Consider the following 19,060-nt stretch of genomic DNA (forward strand, 5'->3'; position numbering starts at 1 on the left):
GTGATTTTACAGCGCAAGACACATACGCTAAACTTCCTACAGTTCCCCCCCCCCACCTACAAGTGAAAGCAAGTAAATCTTCAAGTACTTCTTGAGTTATCTATTTACACGGGACGGCCGATTGCGTTTGTTGGATTTCCTTCCGCTTTTTTCACCATCTGAAGTCTAGGTTCGCGCGCATCTGTCCGAGTCTACTGCCAAGTGCACAGAATCATCATCATTTTATACCTTTTTTAGCGATGTGCACAGGTCTTGATATTCCACGGTGCGGCATTATGATGAGATATCACCCCATGCAGATTGCCAAAGACGCGGATCTCATCGCGACAGCATGCAAAACCAAACTCAGCTCTACTTATCGTTCTCAGATAGTTTGTGCCAGGCGGTTATTGATTCTGCAAATGACTACGGAGGGCTTCACATTCGTGCAGCTTTTGTAGGGATGCTCGCTTTAAACAGCACGAAACAACGTGATAGACAACAGGCAGATGAATTATTTAGTGCACATATCAGATTACATGATGCTGCTCTTCGTGGGTGGCTAAAAAAAAAAAAAAAAAAAAAAAAAAAAACGCTCCGGGTACGGAAAGGACGGGCATCCAAGAGGATGGAAGCTACTCATCAGCCGTGGGGCACGGAGGTTCCCTCTCCCATGGTTGCATTCGCTGAATTATTAACCTGCAGGTGGCGTGGCGGTTAGGGAGCGGGCTGAACCTTAACCTCAAAGTCCTGCTGCTGACTTGAGCAAGGCATTCAACCAGAACTGCAGAAAAATTACAGAAGTAGAACCAATTAAAAGAGTTTAGAAAGGTAACATTTATTATGGCTATAATAATAATAATAGGAATTTAATTAAAAGCTGAAGGAAGTCGCATTAGGCTACAGCAGCACTCAGCAATTTTGTGACGGAACAACAACAGTGACACACCGCAAGTATTTAAAAAAAAAAAAAAAAAAAATCAAAATTTACAAAAGTACATAACGACAAACATATCAATAAAAGAGAGCAAAGCAGGAAAAAAAAGTGGAGAAAAGTAAAAGCAAGATAATAATAATAATGATCTTTATGAAAACCCTACCGAACACATCTCGAGAAGTTTGAATGTTTTTCCTTTGACCATTCAGATAACGTTCAAATATTCTTTTTCATGTTATTAACATAAAACTATTGCACTGAGCAAATTTTCTTCAAGCTTCTCTGAACGGGAAGCCCTGTCACTTTTACACAATTCCAGGCAAAAGGTTGTATAGTTTTCCCCTCAGCCTTATGAAACAGTCTGACTGTACATCTTCCGAAGCTAAGCATTCACTGTAAACTCAGCTGGAGCAACGGCGTCAAAAGGTGTTCTCAGCGCGTTACTCTTCTCTTTACTTGGCCGACCGCGGTCCTCACAGCCGTCCTTTAACGCTCCATCCAGCTCCGTTCCCGAACGCTATCCGACTCGTCGCGCTCCGCTTCGCGCGACATCTTTGGCAGCACGAGGTCATTCACGGCGACGCCGAACAGCGTTTAAGCGGAAGGACGCGTCTAGCCGTCATCGCTGCGCTGATAAACTTTTGGTGCCGCCGCCCTGCTCTACGTGCGCTCAGATAAACAAAAAACGAGCTCTCCTCCCTGCTCCGACAAGCGCGAGTACGTTGACCTTCGCGGGGAGCGGCGAGCCCTGCGTTAAGCTTCACTTTGTCCGCGGTAACTCGCTGCAAATTGCTTCTCGGGTCACTCCGCTTTCAAACGTTTGACCGCTTGAACTGCTCCGCAGCGCTCAACGGGCTCCGCCATTTCTGCTTGGCTGCGCGTACAGCGAATGTTTGTGGGTGGGTGGCAGGTGTTCTGAGAAAAAAAAACGTGGAAGATTTCCAACACAAGGAGGGGTGCGGTGGTGCAGTGGGTTGGACCGGGTCCTGCTCTCCGGTGGGTCTGGGGTTCGAGTCCCGCTTGGGGTGCCTTGCAATGGACTGGCGTCCCGTCCTGGGTGTGTCCCCTCCAGCCTTTTGCACCCGTGTTGCCAGGTTAGGCTCTGGCTCCCCGTGACACTGTATGGGACAAGTGGTTCAGATGGTGTGTGTGTGAGATTTCCAACGCGCCATATTTGCGAATTGGCAATAAGTGTCGATATTGATCCCGATGCTGGACTAGTGACCACGAGGTTGCATATCTGGGTTCGGGTTTAAGTCCTGTTCCGTGCCTAGTTTTCATGTCCTCTTCCCGTGTTTGTGTGGATTTCCTCTAGGGTTCTTCCTCCAACAGTCCGAAGACGTGCGTTTCAGGTGAACTGATGACTCTAAATTGCCCACAGTGTGTGTGCGTGCGTGCGTGGAGATTGCTCTGAGATGCAGAAGCATCCCATGCCACGTGTATCCCGCCTCACACCCCATGCTTCCAGGACAGACCGTGGACCACTGCGAACCTTCGCCGGACCTGTGGTTACCGATAATGGATAGACGGGTGGATAAAAAGAACGGAGGCTGTTTGCTCCGTCTGGCTTGTTAGGATATTTAATAAGTAAGTGCTGGCAGAACTGGTGCTCAATGACTCCATTCAGAAGCTTTTCTAAATTCCCATTACCCTCTCTGATGTAGATTGACTTGGGTTAGTAAATATCCCGTTTTATAAGGCTGCACATGATTAACCCTTTCAAGTTTTTTTTCCTGGATGACGAATCATACTAAGCAATAACACGAGATAATGACGCAAAATGACACAGAGATGTGTCACGGAAGACCTGCGGTCATTCTCACGGCGCGCGAGCGCGGCCGATGGGCTCGCAGCCTTCTCGCATCAGGGCCACGTGCGTACGGACGCAGCCGCCGCGCGAAGGTCGGGTTTGAGGACGGGTGCCGTTCGTGCTCCGAGGCTGGGAGTTTCTGTCCAACCAGCATCTTGTCACCAAAATCTCAGCAAGTCGACAGGAAGGCGCAGGACCGAATCGCTACCGCTGTGCCTGGGAACGCAGATGCAAATGGAAAAGGGTGGTCCAACTGCCCCACGCTTATGTATTGTAGCCTACTAAAAAATACTCTTTACCAACATGCTGTCTGCTCACCATTTCTTTATTTCTACGCCTGGTCTTTCGCTGGGTCGGCCGCTCTGGGCCCCATTTGTCATTTCACCCGGTGTTACACGCAACCAGTGGGGAAAATACTTGGCGGATGAGGCCCAGCTCTGAGGTCACGCTCAAAGAGAGGAAACGTCCTTGACGCGTTCATGCAACGGGATTAACCAGCGTAACAGATGTAGGGACCGGCACCAAGGCTACCGAACCACAGCCGTATTGCTCACGCGTCCGATAGAGAAGCGTGGATACGAACAAGCAAACTCGCCAGCATCGCGCTCTGCCCTGTTCGTCCCCCTCTACATCTTGCAGGGTTTTGACAAGTGCTGAATTTGCAAGAAACTATTAGCGTGAAATATGTTGCACGGGGAAATTCTTGCGTTCCGAGTCCTGTGTCCTGCGGCGGATTTATTCGTGATTATTACACTGCAGAAAACCAGCCTTTGGCTACGATTTATAAAGTTACGCATCTCCCTCTGATGTTTGCATTATCAGTTTATTCGTTTACTGAGTCACCGCGTACAGTACGCGTTCGCTTTCGTTACGCTTGGAAAACTCTTTTCTAAACCAGGTTAATGTTTTCACCTTTTAAATACCTTGATACCTTAATTAAACAAACGGGGTTAAGTATCTCGTCCGAGGGAATGATAAACAGCAGCTGGCAAAGTGATTAGAGCTAGTGCCTTGTGAACGAAGAACCGAGGTTCCAATCACCTCTCCTGCTGTAGCACCCAAGTTTAGTATTTACCCTCAATTACTAAAAGATGAATAACTAATTTTAGGAAAGACAAGCGCATTCCATGAACATAAACTTGACGCACTTCATTTAACAATTAGTCTGTCGAACCAGGGACAGTTACAGGATAGCAGTGTATAAGTGTTTGTATGTCTGAGTGTGATTAGATGGCTTGGCAACGGAGCATTAGAAAAATTTGCACACGGCTGCAAAGGGTACAGAAGAGATGCTCACCTAAGCCCCAGAAGTGCATGAACTGTGCATAACTTTCAGTTATTACCCACACAGACTGAAACCGCTTGTCCCACGCGGGGTCGCGGGGAGCCGGAGCCTAACCCGGCAACACAGGACGTAAGGCTGGAGAGGGGGAGGGGACACACCCAGGACGGGACGCCAGTCCATCACAAGGCACCCCAAGCGGGACTCGAACCCCAGACCCACCACAGAGCAGGCACAGGCCAAACCCGCTGCGCCACCTCACCCACTTATCCCACTCTTACCATGTTTGATAATATTACACCTGATTAATCACTGTTAGCAACTCAATACTGCCAGCGAAGCCACCCAATGAAGGAAGCATAGAGTTCAGACATTAATACTAGCAGGTGAGGATTGCAAGTAACATGTTGGACTGAGTCATCATGCATTTTATTGTGATGGACAAGACTCATCCACATACCCTGTCCAGGGCCACTGGATGCCATGCTGTTCCCACTAGCGTCTAGTGTTTTAATCACAAAACCACACTGAAATCAGCAATTAGACCAATTCTTTTCAGATGCAACCAGGACTAGATCCTCACATCTGTCGGTCTCTATTTTGTGAGTATAAACTCCATGTTTTATTATGCACTAGACAAATATCATGGAGAGGGAAAAAATAATTCTAAACCTTTGACTTTACACTGTCTTTACCAAACACTGCAGGTCACTTGTAAATATACATAATTTAAAAAAAAAATTAACATTTATTTACTTAGGAGATGCTTTACTCCAAAGCAACTTACAATGGATACTGTGTAGTGTTATCAGCCCACACACCGTATTCACCGCGGTGACTTACACTGTTAGATACACTACTTACACTGGGTCACTCATCCATACATCAGTGGAACACACTCTTTCTCTCTGTCACTCACACACTATGGGGGAACCTGAACAGCATGTCTTTGGACTGTGGGAGGAAACCAGAGCACCCGGAGGAAACCCACGCACGCACGGGGAGAACATGCAAATTCCACACAGACCGAGTGGGGATTGAACCCACGTCCTCTCGCACCACCCAGGTGCTGTAAGACAGCAGCGCTACTTGCTGTGCCACCGTACCGCCCAAAACAAACAAAAAAAAAAAAAAAAAAAAAAAAAAAAAAAATTGTCATGTTACGTTTGAACTAAATACCTAGAGCATTTTATACTCAAGCTAAACACACGGTTCCTGTGCACACGTGGTGTCCCCCGTGTTGAAAAGCATCGCGAATCCTTCCCTCCTCGTGCAAAACCCGGATCGCGGGCACTCGCTACGGGGTCTCGCCGTCTTTCATTTCCCGTATCTTTAAAGCCGTGGGAAAGTAGCCGCCAACGGTTAAAAATAGTGGCGCCCCCACCCTTTGGATGGAGCATCTCCATAGCTGAGCTGACCGCATCCAGTGACCTCCACCCGTTTGACACGCCACAAGTGCTGGGCTGTGGCCGAGGCCTCAAAGACTCCTCTTGTTTGGGTGGCCGAGGGCTGGGGGGTTGTGGGGTTGTGGGATCGGCCCATCGACAAAGGAGGGGCTGCAGACAGACTTGGACTCCCCAGCTGGTGGGAATCAGCTGTCCCACAGGGCAGGGGCGGTGGCCACGATGACACCACTCCCTTTCCTTCACACGAGTGCGCGCTGTCCCATACTGCCTTTGTCTGGTGTTTATTGATTTTCAATAACCGTTTGTCTAATGCCAGGTCACAGTGGTCCAGAACCTATCCTCGACAGAACACCAGTCCACACAAACACTACAGGCAATTTAGAGTCTCCAGATCACCCGTAGCACATCTTTGGACAGCGGTGGAAACGGGAGCACCCGGAATAAACCCACACGAATACCGAGAGAACGTGCGAGCTCTCCGCTCGCGCAGAGCCGGATTCAAACCCACGTCAAACCTGCAGCCCAGGAGAAATGAGGCACTGACACCGCTCGCTACCTCGTCACGGCACCACTTAGCGCAGGATATAGTCAAACCTGAACTGAAGATCAGATCGCGATCCTTTTCCAACGGAAAACTACGATTCCCCTAAGACGTCGCTGTTTCGACGGAGCCACAGACAATGCGGTGTCTTTACTGCTTTTGGCAGCTTCGATGCTGTGAAATGACTGCTTGCGAACAAGACCAGTTCCAGTTTCCGACTTTCACAAGGCCGCTCCGGTCGGTCATTACAATAGTCGGCGCCCTCTAATTAGAATCGGGCACAAGTTTAAAATGAACGATTTAATCACGCCTGAATCGGACCGCGCGCGGATCACATTTTAGAAGACACTTCTCAGACTGCTCGCTCGCAGGGAAAGGGCACATTTGGGAATTCTCTATGCAAGAGGCCTCTAACAAGGTAATTTAAAATTGGAGGCCCTTGGGACAAGCAATGAAACTTCTGAGATGTCAAAGAGCTAAAAGAAATATGAAGGAAATGTTTTTTTAAAAACGCTTTTGTTCCCCATTAAGGACCTCTGATTCTCTGTGGTAATACTAATGTTCCCAAAAAGTTGTGGTTTATATCACTAAAAATACCCACGTCTGAGATGCAGTGCAGACAGCGGAAGATTCGAGTCACAACTCATCTAGATGCATTTCAGTTTAATCCCTTGCCTCCCGTTTCCTCCATGTGACAGTAACACACTAAGAATCCTTCCCTGTCCTTCTAATGACATAAGTAGTGAAAAATACTGATTTTCATTATTTTCACACCCTGGTAAATGAAAACACAGCGGCGTTATCCTCTACGCATATCTCAAGGGTACGTGTTCGCGGTTGTACTGTTGGCTAAAATGGGATTTTTTTAGCCTTGAAAGGCATGAAGCCGCCTTGTTCTTGTCCTTTCGTTCGCATACCGATGAGCGTCATGGATGGCGGCGGTGTGGGCGACACTTTTTCGAGGTGGTCGCTCCTTTTACTGATGCTTGTCGCGCTCGTCCTCACACACCCAAACTCTAACCCTCGCTCGCTCACTATCAATAATGGGCTATCCTCGGGCAGGGTCGCAGCAGTGCATAGCCTATGCGGGAAGCACAAGACACTAGGCCAATGAGGGTACACCCTGGATGGGATGCCAATCCAGCGTAGGGTTGACGAAAAGCTCCTCCATACCATCTACATGGAATCGCCCACATCACAGAGATCAGCCTAGATGGCGTTCGCCCCGGGAGTGCTGGAACTGGATGGACTGGAACGCTTCCAACTGCACAGCATGGCATGGGACCATTGCCCTGTCCAGCCCCAGCCGCCTCGGGGGCTTTAAGAAGATGACAGCAGGGGATATTTCAGGGGGGTTGTTTTTTGGGTAAATGTGGTCTTTTCACCATGCCACGCTAATCCCCCTTCAGAAGTCAGCTAATAACTTAATCTCCAGATTCCAGTGCTCACCGCAACTAATCATTTCAGGCACAATACCTAATTATCATAGTATATCAACATGCCATTCTGTGCCGCTCAAGCAAATGAAGATGGGATCACATCAGAGCTGAAGGTGCTTAGGCATAAGACAGACATAAAACTGCCAATCACTTGTACACCTTGAAAGAAAGCAACCTGCTGCCGTACCATGCAGGGATGTGCAGTTTATTCAAGGATGGGTGGGGTAACCGTGCACTTTTAACAGTGACGTTCTACATCCTGATCATACTCTATTCTTATCAACTGTAATAAAAAATTTAATAATCCCATTGGAGCACTGCTGATGAGCCAAAGAAATTCTTGACCAAAAGGGTTTATGCTGCTTTGTCTATGTGAGTCCTATTCAATGGCGAATCATGTTAGGATCATTGCCTAAAAAAAAAAAAAAAAAAACTAAAATGATTTAATGGGAGCCCACATGAAAGTAAATTCACTGCATGTTTTCCATGCACAGAAAGAAGACATCATGGAACAGGTGAAAGAAAATAACTCTGACTGAGAGCGGCAAACCTCTTGGGCACGTCTCAGCCACGCGCTTCTGTTCCGCGAAAGGTTTATCGTAGCAACATGTCAACGCGACACGAAGGCTGTGCCTCGGCCACCGTGATTCAGCGCCACTTAAAGATCCACGTTCTTCCCAATTATAAGGAAATGACCGTTTCCCGGTATTGCCCTGAGCTGCAGTAAGGGTCCCTCTGAGCCTGTGAGCATGTATTACTCACCCTGTCCGCATACTTCATGTTGTGTACTTGTTCAAGGCGGGACCACGAAGGTGACAGTCACAATACGGTACTTTTCCATGTTTTAAAGGATATGTTTTGGACCCAGAGGTCACAAGTTTCATTTCTACCTCCAGCTGTAACACCAAGGTACTTACCCTAAAATTGCTCTAGTAAAAAAAATTACCCAGCAGTATAAACGGGTAAATAACTATAAGTATCTTAAAGTTTGTCGCGTTTGAGAAAAGGATCAGTTAAATGAATAAATGTAAATATATGGAAAAGTCATAATACAGCACACATGTTCAGCACTTCACAAAATGTGAGCCTTTGATGTTCATCTTTATCTAAATTTCGCATTATGTATTAATGTCCTAAACTTCTGTTGCTTGGCAGATAAACTGTGAGGCTTCCTATATTGCCAAAGTGAGAATATCCACTGGAGCAAATGATTGTTTTCTGTCCACATAAGCTGGTCTATAACTAATAACGGCATCAAATGCTCAATAGAATAAAAGAAAAAAAAAAAACAACAGATTCGTTAGCTGCATTAAATATTGCTTCACTTACGATCTAACACAGTGAAAAACTATCAAATTCTTTCGGAGAAGCACCGCACTTTGCTGGTGAAATAGTTAGGGTGCCAATATACAAGCAGAAGCATTTCCTCATAGGAAGGGGGGGCCAGCGGGAGTCGGCTCACGGACGGCTACCTTTCGAAGCGCGGGCATCCAGCGTGTGGTGTCCATCGAACCGAGCAACACCGCTACTGACACGAAGCAAAGCTATTACCATGCAGCCCCCCCGTTCCTGGAAAGCTCTCTTAGTCACCTCACCAAACGGGACTGCATCACAACGGCTGCCAAGTCGGTCTGAAAGCGTGGTAAACAGGAGCTTTCCTCTCGTAAACTCCGGCACCAAGTCACACATGTGGGATTCCTCGCCCGCCACAGCCACAGGTGATGATTGCTGGGTTCCTGGTGCAGGACTAGAACAGAGTGATCTTGGGTTTAGTCCAGAATAATGTAGGACGCTGGCCGGTTCCCTCAACTCAAAACCTTTTAGTGTGTCTGCTGACATTCCTTGAAGTCAGAATGTCTTTTTAAACCCGATGGGAAACTGCATGAATACGAGTGGACCGTCGGCTCGACGTGGTCCATTTGGGGAGGGAGGGACGAAAGCATCAAAGGTAAACAAGACGTAGACATAGGGCAGTAAGATTGCTCAACTGTATAAACTACAGCCTCTTTTGGATGGCCTGAGAGGCCTTGACCAAGAGGCAGTAAAGAGGTCAATGAGAATCATCCAAAAAAGAAAAAAGTACACTCCTTCTCAGCTTTGTTGCCTGACTTTCTCCATGTATACAACATACCAGTAATGTACTAACACGGATCACATCTTCAAAAAAATCCAAGACAGTTAAGAGAAAGTTAGAAAACAAAACCGAGTATTTGCAGCAAAACTTCCACAAACAGGCATGACCTTCCAGGATGAAGTGCAGATGAACGTGTTTGAACACACAGGTACTCTCATAGACTAACCCTTGTAATAAAGCTGTTCCAAAAGATCTTCATGTTACCATCACTAAATTTTAACTTTTAAAAAAAAAAAACTCTTGAGCAGGCAGTGAGGTGAAGCTGAGGAGTTGCACTTGAGATCAGAAAGACCCTCGAGGAGAGCTCCTGCTGAACGTTCAAGAGAGAACCCTAAATAGAGGAAACCTGGCCTGATGTCCTGAAACCAGTCTGACATGCAAATGACACTGAGCGAGAGGGTCTGTCCAGAAAACTAACACCGAAAATATCTCTCACAGCAGCAGGGTGATGAGCATCTTCTCTCGAAGTCAATGGCGAGATGCAGCAAGCAGGTAGCAGGCAGTGTAGAGGTTTGAACTGTTATTTCATACCCCAAAGGTCCCAGGTTCAAATGACGCTCCTGCTGTAGCAGCCTTGATCGAGGCACTTACAGCGGGACCACACCGCCGTGTAAATGGGCAAACGGTACATTGCAAGTCACCTTGGACAAAGGTCTCAGCTGAATTAAGGTGCATAACAACGTTAACTGGGTGGAGGGAGGGGGAAAAAAGGTTGTATGCTGTCCACAGATGGACATTTCATCGGAGGTGCTCGCGCCAAGCGGCGTCCCACCGTCCATCGTTCGGGTGGGCTGGGGTGCGGTGTAAACCCTGACCCGCTGCACCCTTTCCACGGCCTCTCAGTCACGACTCACGTGGTCTCCTTGGCCGCACCTAGTCCCCAACCCGCCAGCGAGCATCCCGCTCGAGCTGGTGACCAGGGCAGGGCGTGCGCCCGCAACCCCACAGGGCTGGTGGTGGGATGGGATGGGATGGGATGGGGGCGGGGGGCACCGTGCCGTTCCCGGAAAGCTTTCTTAGTCACCTCACTTGTGGCACTTTGCGTGGATCAGAGCCACGATTTCCTATCAGTGACAGGGAGCAGGAGGAGGAGGAGGAGGAGGAGGAGGAGGCGCGTGACACGACAGCTGCCACAAACACCCTCTAAGCAGCGCCGGGTACAAACACATCTCAGTGCTCTAGAAAACTTGCACATCAACACTTATTCATTTAGCAGACGACCACCCTACATGTAAGAGAAAAGTACAGACACAGTATTATTACATGATTGACAGAAGGAGGGTTGGGGTGTAGACACGTGATTCTAGAGTACAGTCCATGTGTCACATTCCACCGTAAAAACCAGTATACGTCACACGAATAGCTGCGTGTAGGCTTTTCCATCATTAAACAAAAATTGTAATGAAGTAATTAAAAGTTTTCGCATTAAACAATCGCACTAAAGGAAAAGAAATTACAGTCAGTCCGCGCTGACGCAATGGAACGTGCGTGGTACTGCTGGAAGTCAACTGAATTTATAAAATTGCAGCTCTTCCCAAGACGAACAACATAATAAAAATATCGATATTAGAAAGAAATGTAAGAATCACGTGCTCCTCAGAACGTCGTGTGCGTGGATTTCTGACAGTCAGGGATCATGACAGATTGGATCCCCCCCAGCTGTAGTAACACTCACTCAGAACGACACGGACACTTTCATTGCTCTGCTGCACAGCCGCTTTCCGAAACACCGCTGAAATAATTAACAAAAAAAAATAAATAAATAAAGTACACAGTAGACGTGTCTTACCTTACCGGTAAATTCCCGTATGGAAAAGTAAAGAGTGATGAATGGAGGAGAGAACTGACAACACGCAATATGAGCTCAGAGAGAATTCATTTGGTGGGGGGGGCGGAAAAAAAACAAAAAAATAATAAATAAATAAATAAAAACTTGAGCGCAGCCCTCTCTCCACGAAGGACGAATGCATTCACCGCTCGATTCATAAAGTCAGTTGTTAAAGAGTGTGCTTGGTCACGCCGCCTCAGGATTGACGGCTCGTCCAGCCAATCAGATGACAGAACCCGCTACACTTGCGACCAATGAGAGCGCACCGAAAGTACACGCAAGGTCAACAGCAAAACACTGAGAGCGTGGCACCTGCCTCTCGCGAGGAGTGATTGCGCCCCCTCGTGGACGAATGCGTAACATTTACTGACGTCATACTACTGTTGCTATTTTATTTCTTTATTGGCCAGATGTCCGTAACAAAATACAATGTTAGGATGAACAGAAAACAATACAGTTCGTTCAAGAGTACAGAGTGAGCAATAACATAAGAATAGCATCCCATTATGGACACCCTTCATATCTGTGTTCAGTAATTACACTCATCTACAGCAATTTCATTTTTTGTTGACATTTCTTAAAAATCCTATTTACGTGTGTGAGGCCACACAGTTCACTCTACATGGTGAGTGTCATGTGCTCTTAATGTACTTTCTTTGTGCTCCATTCTTCCCAGCCTTTTCTCCAGAACTGTGGTGTTGACCCGGTGCATCATGAGAAACTGTCCATTCAAATGGAACACAGGTATGTCATACTTGTATCTCTCGTACCAGACCTTGTTTTCTGGCAGCAAGATATCTACTTCCTGCAACAGAAACTGAAAATAACCCACATTATTTTTGCCCTACATAGACTAACCAACGACAACAATCACTTAACACACCCTGGATGGGATGTCAGTCCACTGCAGGGCACCCCAAGCAGGTCTCGAACCCCCTACCCTCCTATGTAGACTAAAGAGGTGTAAAAACACACACATTTACGCACTTTGATTGGTCACTATCGGTAACTCTGCAAAAGAGTTGACTGCACTGTCCTCGTAAAACCTTTAGATATAATTCAAGTAATTCCCAAGTATTATTAAAACAACAAATTCAAACACACCTACCTCTCACATAATGGCATCAGTACAATAAAAAAATTGTCAGAACAGCTTGTGAATATATATATTATCCATACAACTGGCTTATGATTTACTTCTTATGCAGTCTTTTTGCTGCCATAAATGTGCTTGACATGATGCTGACAAAGATGCAGCACACAGCACTGAAGCCTATATAGGTAATTGTAGCCAGCACAGCACAACTCCTGTCTCACGTTACTGGTTAAGAGCAGTCATTCCTCACACACAGCAACAAGTAAACATGGAAAATTTGGAACTTAAAAAAATTACAAAACACAATAAATTCATGTATATATGTACACACTAACAGCCTCAACCAATCACAACTCAGTGTTAATCCAATGAGCTACAGCAGGGTTATTATTCTTCTTATTATCTTATTATTATTATTGTTATTATTTATCATTTGCTTTTCTCCAAAGTGACTTATGGTGTTAAAATAGTGACAATTATTTAACTATACAGCTGGCTTACTATTAATGTATAATTTCAAGGTAGGTTACAACAGCAGGAAGTGGGATTTGAATGCAGGTCCTATGAATCCTTATAAAATAAACTATTAACAAGCCACTAATAACTCAGTTACTTAAACCAGCCTTTCTAGGATTTCTTTCTACATAAGAAATAATGTTGTGAACCCCTCACAATGAGAATTCGCATGATGGGTGAGTTCACTACTAATTAACTCAGTTGAACAAGGGATGGGTGCACATGTCAAAACATGCCGCACAAATCAATAAAACACTGGTTCCTGGATCTCTTTTCTTACCCTGTGTTTGTACGGTTCAAGCTCTTGTTTTGCTTCATCGCACAAAGGGCAAGGATTCTGGGAAGAGAAATGTTCCATATGATGGTTTGAGCATTCAGGTGTTTTAACATGGGTTCTTATAGGTAGATTTACATGGGAGACTCATGTATCACAGGACACAAGGGCTGGTCAGAACAGGCTTAAGATCTCTTCGAAACACCGCCTTGATGACTTACCTTGGTGAAGAGGGTTAAGATGGGTAGCTGCTTCTGTGAGCAGTACCTCCACTGTACTGCCAGAAGGAGACGAGCAAAACACCTCAACTGCCAGAGATGTTTATGCATTAAGCCTTGCATTATGTGTCTGTGAAGGAATAATAAACACATAAAACAATAAGAATAAGCACAATGGTTAATTCTTCCGCTGCTCCACACCTTTGTTTTCACTAACATGTGTTGAGACCATGCAGTAGACTGGATCCCACAGCATCAGAACCACACAGCTCTGTGCCCCAGCAGAAGACAGATGATATCACCACCCATCACAGTATTTTGCAGAAACATCACTCCACATCAAGGACCATGGCTTTCTATAAAATACTTTGTCCCAGCAGATAAGAAGCTAGACCCACAGAGTAATGGATTTTAACCCACAATCAATAGTCACAAAACACACTTTTATATGTTTAATTGAACCCCTTGAAATATACAGCCTTTAAATTCCAGAAAGACTGAAATGTTGTGTAGGGTGTTAAAGGGGTATCTTCTACGGTACAGTTCTGTGGTTTCTATAAAGCAGTGAGAAGATGTGTTTGTTGTTGCGTCCCGTTGCTGCTACGTTCCATTCACTGTATTACTGTAAATTTGGAAAGATGTGGTTTTTATTCTAAGGGAAGGTACGGAAGTGGTTCACCGCTACCTTCTTCCACGTCTCCGGATTGCAAATATGAGGAAAATATGCAAAATACAGAGCCAAATTCGAACGTATGCACAAACGTGCAGCTCAAGCACTGTCAGATAGCACCATGCTGCCTACAAGGAACCTAGAGAATCACAATTATCCAAATACAGTAACAGTTATTATTATGCCAATAAAATCAGCAGGAATAAAGATAGCAAGTTATCAAATAAAGTAATAACTGGACAAAGGGGTAAGATAAATATGAAATGTACCCAATGAAGTGTTATATTCAAATTACCCAGCTGTATAAATGTGTAAATAAGTGAAAGTAGCTTTGGAGAAAAGTGCCAGATGAGTGAATAAATATAAAAGCGTCCACCTTCATAGAAACTCAGTCCATTCTTTGCTACTGCTTCCTGTTTTTCCCCCAAAGTGTTGAGTTAAGTAGTAGGACCCAATTTTATAAACTGTTTTATTCATCCAAAAAATCTCTAATAGTTGATTGGAAAGAACCCACCCCCAAATAAATGTTAACAGCAGAACAGGTCTGATTGCTTTTCAGTCATATGAGTCGGTCAACATTGGGCCACATTAAGTTCATTTTTCATGCTCGGTACATGCAGCACTCCATGACTCCAGGCCTTGTGGTTAGTGCTGCTGCATTGGGACCCAAAGGTTGCAGGTTCAAATCCCACCTCCAGCTGTAGTACCTTTGACCAAGGTACCTATGCTAAAACTGCTGCAGCAAAAGTATCCAGCTGTATAAATGGCAGCATGGTGGCACAAGTAGCAGTGCTGTCTCACAGTGCCTGGGGGATGTGAGAGGATGTGGGTTTGATCCCTGCTCAGTCTGTATGGAGTTTGCATGTTCTCCCTGCCTCTGTGGAGATTTCCTCTGGGTGCTCTGGTTTCCTCCCACAGTCCAAAGACATGCTGTTCAGGTTCTCCCATAATGTGTGAGAGAGAGAGTGTGTTCCACTGATCTATGGAGGAGTGACCTGTAAGTAGTGTATTTAGCAGTGTAAGTCACCTGGCTTAGTGAATAAGGTGTGTGGGCTCACAACACTACTTTACTACTTCACTGTAAAAAATCACTTTGGAGAAAAGCGCCAGCTAGAGGAGCAGAGTAGCGGGGACCGGAGTCGGGCACCACACACACACACAGTCCCCGACGCCGTCGGACAGCAGCAGCGAGCCGGCTGCGTGTGTATCATGCCGGAGAGGCGCCTGCAGCAGAGCCCTGCTCACCGTCACACACGGGTCAGTGGTTCAGAGCTACCGGATTATCCTGCTCGACCGGCTGCTCCGTCCGTGGCGTGTCTACATGCCGAATGTAACGCAGTGGGTCAACGACACGCGCAGCGAGACGAGGCGCGTGTAAAAGCGGAGTCCTGCTTGCGCACACGGGCTCGCGCTCCTACGCAATACTAAACCGCTCTGCTTATTTTTAGAGCGCCTATTACGTCTTACAAACACTATAAATAGGCCTTGCTAAGTTTTTCGTGATACTGCGCCTCATTGGAAAGAATTGTCTGCGAACATAGGACAGTACGAAACACTAAATTCGACTGATTAGTATACATTAAGACAGCACCCTCACTTTGCTACCTCACCCGATCACGCCACGCTCGTGCTGCATGGAAGGAGAATTTCTGCTTGCAGACAACGACAGGAAATAGGCGGTACTTCCTGTGTAACCAGAACGCTGATTCGCTGGCTTTCCGCCGCTCAAATACAAAGACCAAGGCGGTACATGGGGGTGAAAAACAAGTGTACTGAAACACTACAGTTTGTGGAACTTTGTCATAATTGTACACCTCGTCAGGTTTTTTCTCACTTCAGCTACGACGCGGAATGCGTTGCAGTTCAGTCCTTTTACGTTTTAAGCACCGTTCTGAACTTAACAATTGGAAAAGACCAAATATAGACTATTTTTGCTTCAAAACAGAACATGGTTTGACCTCCAATTCTGATAAAATATAAAGTATTCCTTGCAGGCGCTAGCCTATGCCCAGTTTTGGTTGACTTTATATCAATATCTTCTCACATCAGTTTATGGCACGTGGCGTAAACTTAAGCAGTCTGTCTCTGAGTGGAATTTGGGATGGAAAGACATTTAAACGTTTAATATATATTTTAATGTACAATTCACTGTAAGAAGGTACATCTACAACTTATTTTGCATACAACTCCGATGCTGTGTATTGTGGATTACAATTTGTGTTATAACACTGTAGTTATTTTAAGTATACGAGTAGATATATACATATAGATTAAGTTAATAACAAGTTAATTATTCTGAGAGTATTATATAAATTATAAAAGGAATAATTTTAGCGATTATCTACGTGGTTCATAGCATATCTATATTATTGAAACAATCTGTGACGTGATGGATTTATGGCTAAATTGCGTTATGTAACTTCGACAGACTGTGAAGTTATTTTAGGTTGTGATTTTTTTTTTTTTTTTGGTGTGCCAGACAGAATAAAGTACTACACAACGTAAAGAGGTCTTAGCGGCAAACTGACGCACACGAGCCGTTATTTGGCTCGGCGGGCAGACCGCGTGCAGTGTGTTTGCAGCGTGAGCGCGTGGCGGGGCGCGCGGACAGCCGCGAGGCGTTTCCCATGCGCCGCTCTCAGAGGTAGGTCTTCTTTTTCACACCTGTTCGTTCCGCGCTCATTACATTTACATTTATTCATTTGGCAGACGCTTTTCTCCAAAGCGACGTGCATCTCATAGAAAATACGTCTGATGTGTGCATTACATTAAAAGAGACATAGATGACGATGTGTGATCTGAAGTAGAGTTAATTTGTTAAGCGCGGAGGTTCTCGGTTCTGACTCTGCTGCGGTGGAACGACCTCCCCCTCTCACTCAGAACTGCTGAATCTTTGTCTACACTTAAAAAGGGTCTTAAAACTCATCTCTTCCAGACTCACTTTGCCCATGATCTCTTAAGTTCATGTAAGTACAAATGTTCACGATGATGCTCGGATCAATCCTTTACAGAGCCACTCCTGCAATGTAACAAATTTTTATGTATCTCAAAAAAAAAAAACTACTAGAACTAGTAGGAAGGTGATTAGGAATCGACGATATTCTGGTTAAGTTTTATGCAGCTACGTGTGATAAACGTTGGTGCATATGATATGGTGAAGGAAATAAACTAATAACGCTAATTTAGAATAACGACTCATTGAATTTAGCGGGACCGCTGAAAGTCAGAACGCTCAGTTTCATTCATTCATTCATTTTTGATCATCGCGTGTCCAGTGCAAGGGGGTGCGGTAGCACAGCGAGTTTGGTCCTGCTCTCTGTGGGTCCGGGGTTCGAGTCCCGCTTGGGGTCCCGTCCTGGATGGTCCCCCACCCCTTCGGCATTGCGCCCTGTGCTGTCGGGTTAGGCTTCGGCTCGCTGCGACCCCGCTCGGGACAAGCGGTTTCAGACTGTGTGTGCGTGTTCAGCGTAGGGTCTCGGTGGTCCGGAGCCTATCCCACACTACGGGTGGGACAGCAGTCCATGACACATGCTCAGTCTCACAGTGACAGTGCTTTCAGGTGCAGACATGTGCGACTCGGACGACCACCAGCACATCACTGTGCCCCCACGCTACGAGGACATCGATGAAGAGCAGCGCGGCCCCCTCCCTCCACCGCTGTCCCCGCTGTGCGTCCACCGCTCCTCCAGCTCCAGGCACACACACCCGCAAGCTCAGGAAGGTAGGGAGCGCGCAGAAACACAGAAAACACACCAGTAACGCGTCCGCCGCCTTGCGCGCGTCCGTCTCTCACTGTGCCCACAATGTCACATACATGGTAAATTGAAGTGTGTTACTGCAGTTACAAATAGTGGTGTGAAATGAAAAATCCACTGTGCAATAAACAAGCGTAACGAAGCATCTTTCATATTTCTCTTTATGCATATAATTAAAGTGCCCATCAGTGTATAACTGCATGATGAATACAGTTTCCCTTGGTTGCTGAATGGATGGTGACAAATTGATGAAGGCACCTGAATTAAATCCATTTATACTACCATTATTCTGTATCAGTTGTACTTCCAGTGCTCTACATTTACTATACTAGCATTGCTCTAAATCCATTATGTTACCATTATTCTACATCTCTAGTACTAGAGTACTACATCTGTTATAACAGCCTTGCTCTGCATCCATTATACACTGATTACGCTACATCCATATAGTGCCAATACCCTACACTCTACACCCATTATACGACCATTGTACTACATCAATACCACCATTATTCCACATTCGTCATTCTACCATGTACATTACGTCAATTATTCTACCTTTATTCTGCATCCATTACTACATGTCGGACAGTGCCATGGGGGACTGGGGGTATATGACGGGTTTTAGCGGATTCAGTGTAATGGATGTAGAATAGCGGAGGAAAGGAACACCTCTTTGCTTTCTGTCCAGACCACAGAGTTGGGGGGCTGCTTCTTAGCTGTATGGAGGACAGACCCATGGAGGAGAGGAAGGAGAGGGATCTGTCCCCACTACCAGGCATGGAAAAGTGAGTACATTTTAATAGATACCACTACAGAATACTGAATGTAGAGAAGGGTGGGGGAGTGAACACTGAAGCCAACATACAGTTTTACTGTTTCATCCACTGGAGCACAGCTGTAGCTCTGTCAGACTAGGAAGAGTCACTTATACCTTTCTGCTCACAGTGAAAAATAAGAGAAAATCCACAGAAGTAGAAATAATTGCATATAACCAAAAGTACACATTACTTTCATAGAAGACTGGAAAAATGTTTTATTTCGCATAACCTTTCAACCTTATGTGAGATGTGTTAAATTTTGTTCAACATCATCAGCACTTGATTTATTAGAGGTTTAAAGCCATCATCCGTGAATGTGTGCCAGAAAAGGCTCAGAGTTTATTTTCTACACGG

The 19,060-nt window shown here is 45.7% G+C and overlaps 2 protein-coding genes and 1 long non-coding RNA gene across 8 annotated transcripts in view; 1 reads left to right on the forward strand and 2 right to left on the reverse strand.

The window, feature by feature from the left end:
• The window catches only part of LOC108929936 (E3 ubiquitin-protein ligase MARCH3-like), a 24,888-nt gene extending 11,581 nt beyond the window's left edge, over positions 1 to 13,307 (reverse strand). The window contains exon 1 of one of the 6 annotated variants that reach the window (XM_018744859.2): positions 13,249 to 13,307. The gene's annotated coding sequence lies outside the window, so the exon portion shown is untranslated. Of the gene's footprint in view, positions 1 to 228; positions 383 to 1,372; positions 1,649 to 8,866; positions 8,912 to 11,317; positions 11,513 to 13,248 lie in introns of those variants that run through there. The other 5 variants (XM_018744858.2, XM_018744856.2, XM_018744860.2 and 2 more) reach the window with 5 other exon arrangements.
• On the reverse strand, positions 11,765 to 15,774 carry c6h5orf63 (chromosome 6 C5orf63 homolog). Its single transcript, XM_018744864.1, has 4 exons — positions 15,376 to 15,774; positions 13,464 to 13,590; positions 13,249 to 13,305; positions 11,765 to 12,173 (listed from the first exon to the last, which is right to left on the reverse strand). Exons 2-4 carry the CDS (start codon positions 13,581 to 13,583, stop codon positions 11,970 to 11,972), a joined length of 381 nt encoding a protein of 126 aa, XP_018600380.1. The 5' UTR covers positions 13,584 to 13,590; positions 15,376 to 15,774; the 3' UTR covers positions 11,765 to 11,969.
• Positions 15,775 to 16,669: 895 nt separating this feature from the next.
• LOC108929939 (uncharacterized) lies at positions 16,670 to 18,651 on the forward strand. Its single transcript, XR_001965796.1, has 3 exons — positions 16,670 to 16,774; positions 17,690 to 17,851; positions 18,577 to 18,651. It is a non-coding gene; the product is annotated as an uncharacterized LOC108929939 (long non-coding RNA).
• The last annotated feature ends 409 nt before the right edge of the window (positions 18,652 to 19,060 follow it).

Source organism: Scleropages formosus, chromosome 6 (genome assembly GCF_900964775.1).
Source record: "Scleropages formosus chromosome 6, fSclFor1.1, whole genome shotgun sequence".
Classification (NCBI taxonomy): domain Eukaryota; kingdom Metazoa; phylum Chordata; class Actinopteri; order Osteoglossiformes; family Osteoglossidae; genus Scleropages; species Scleropages formosus.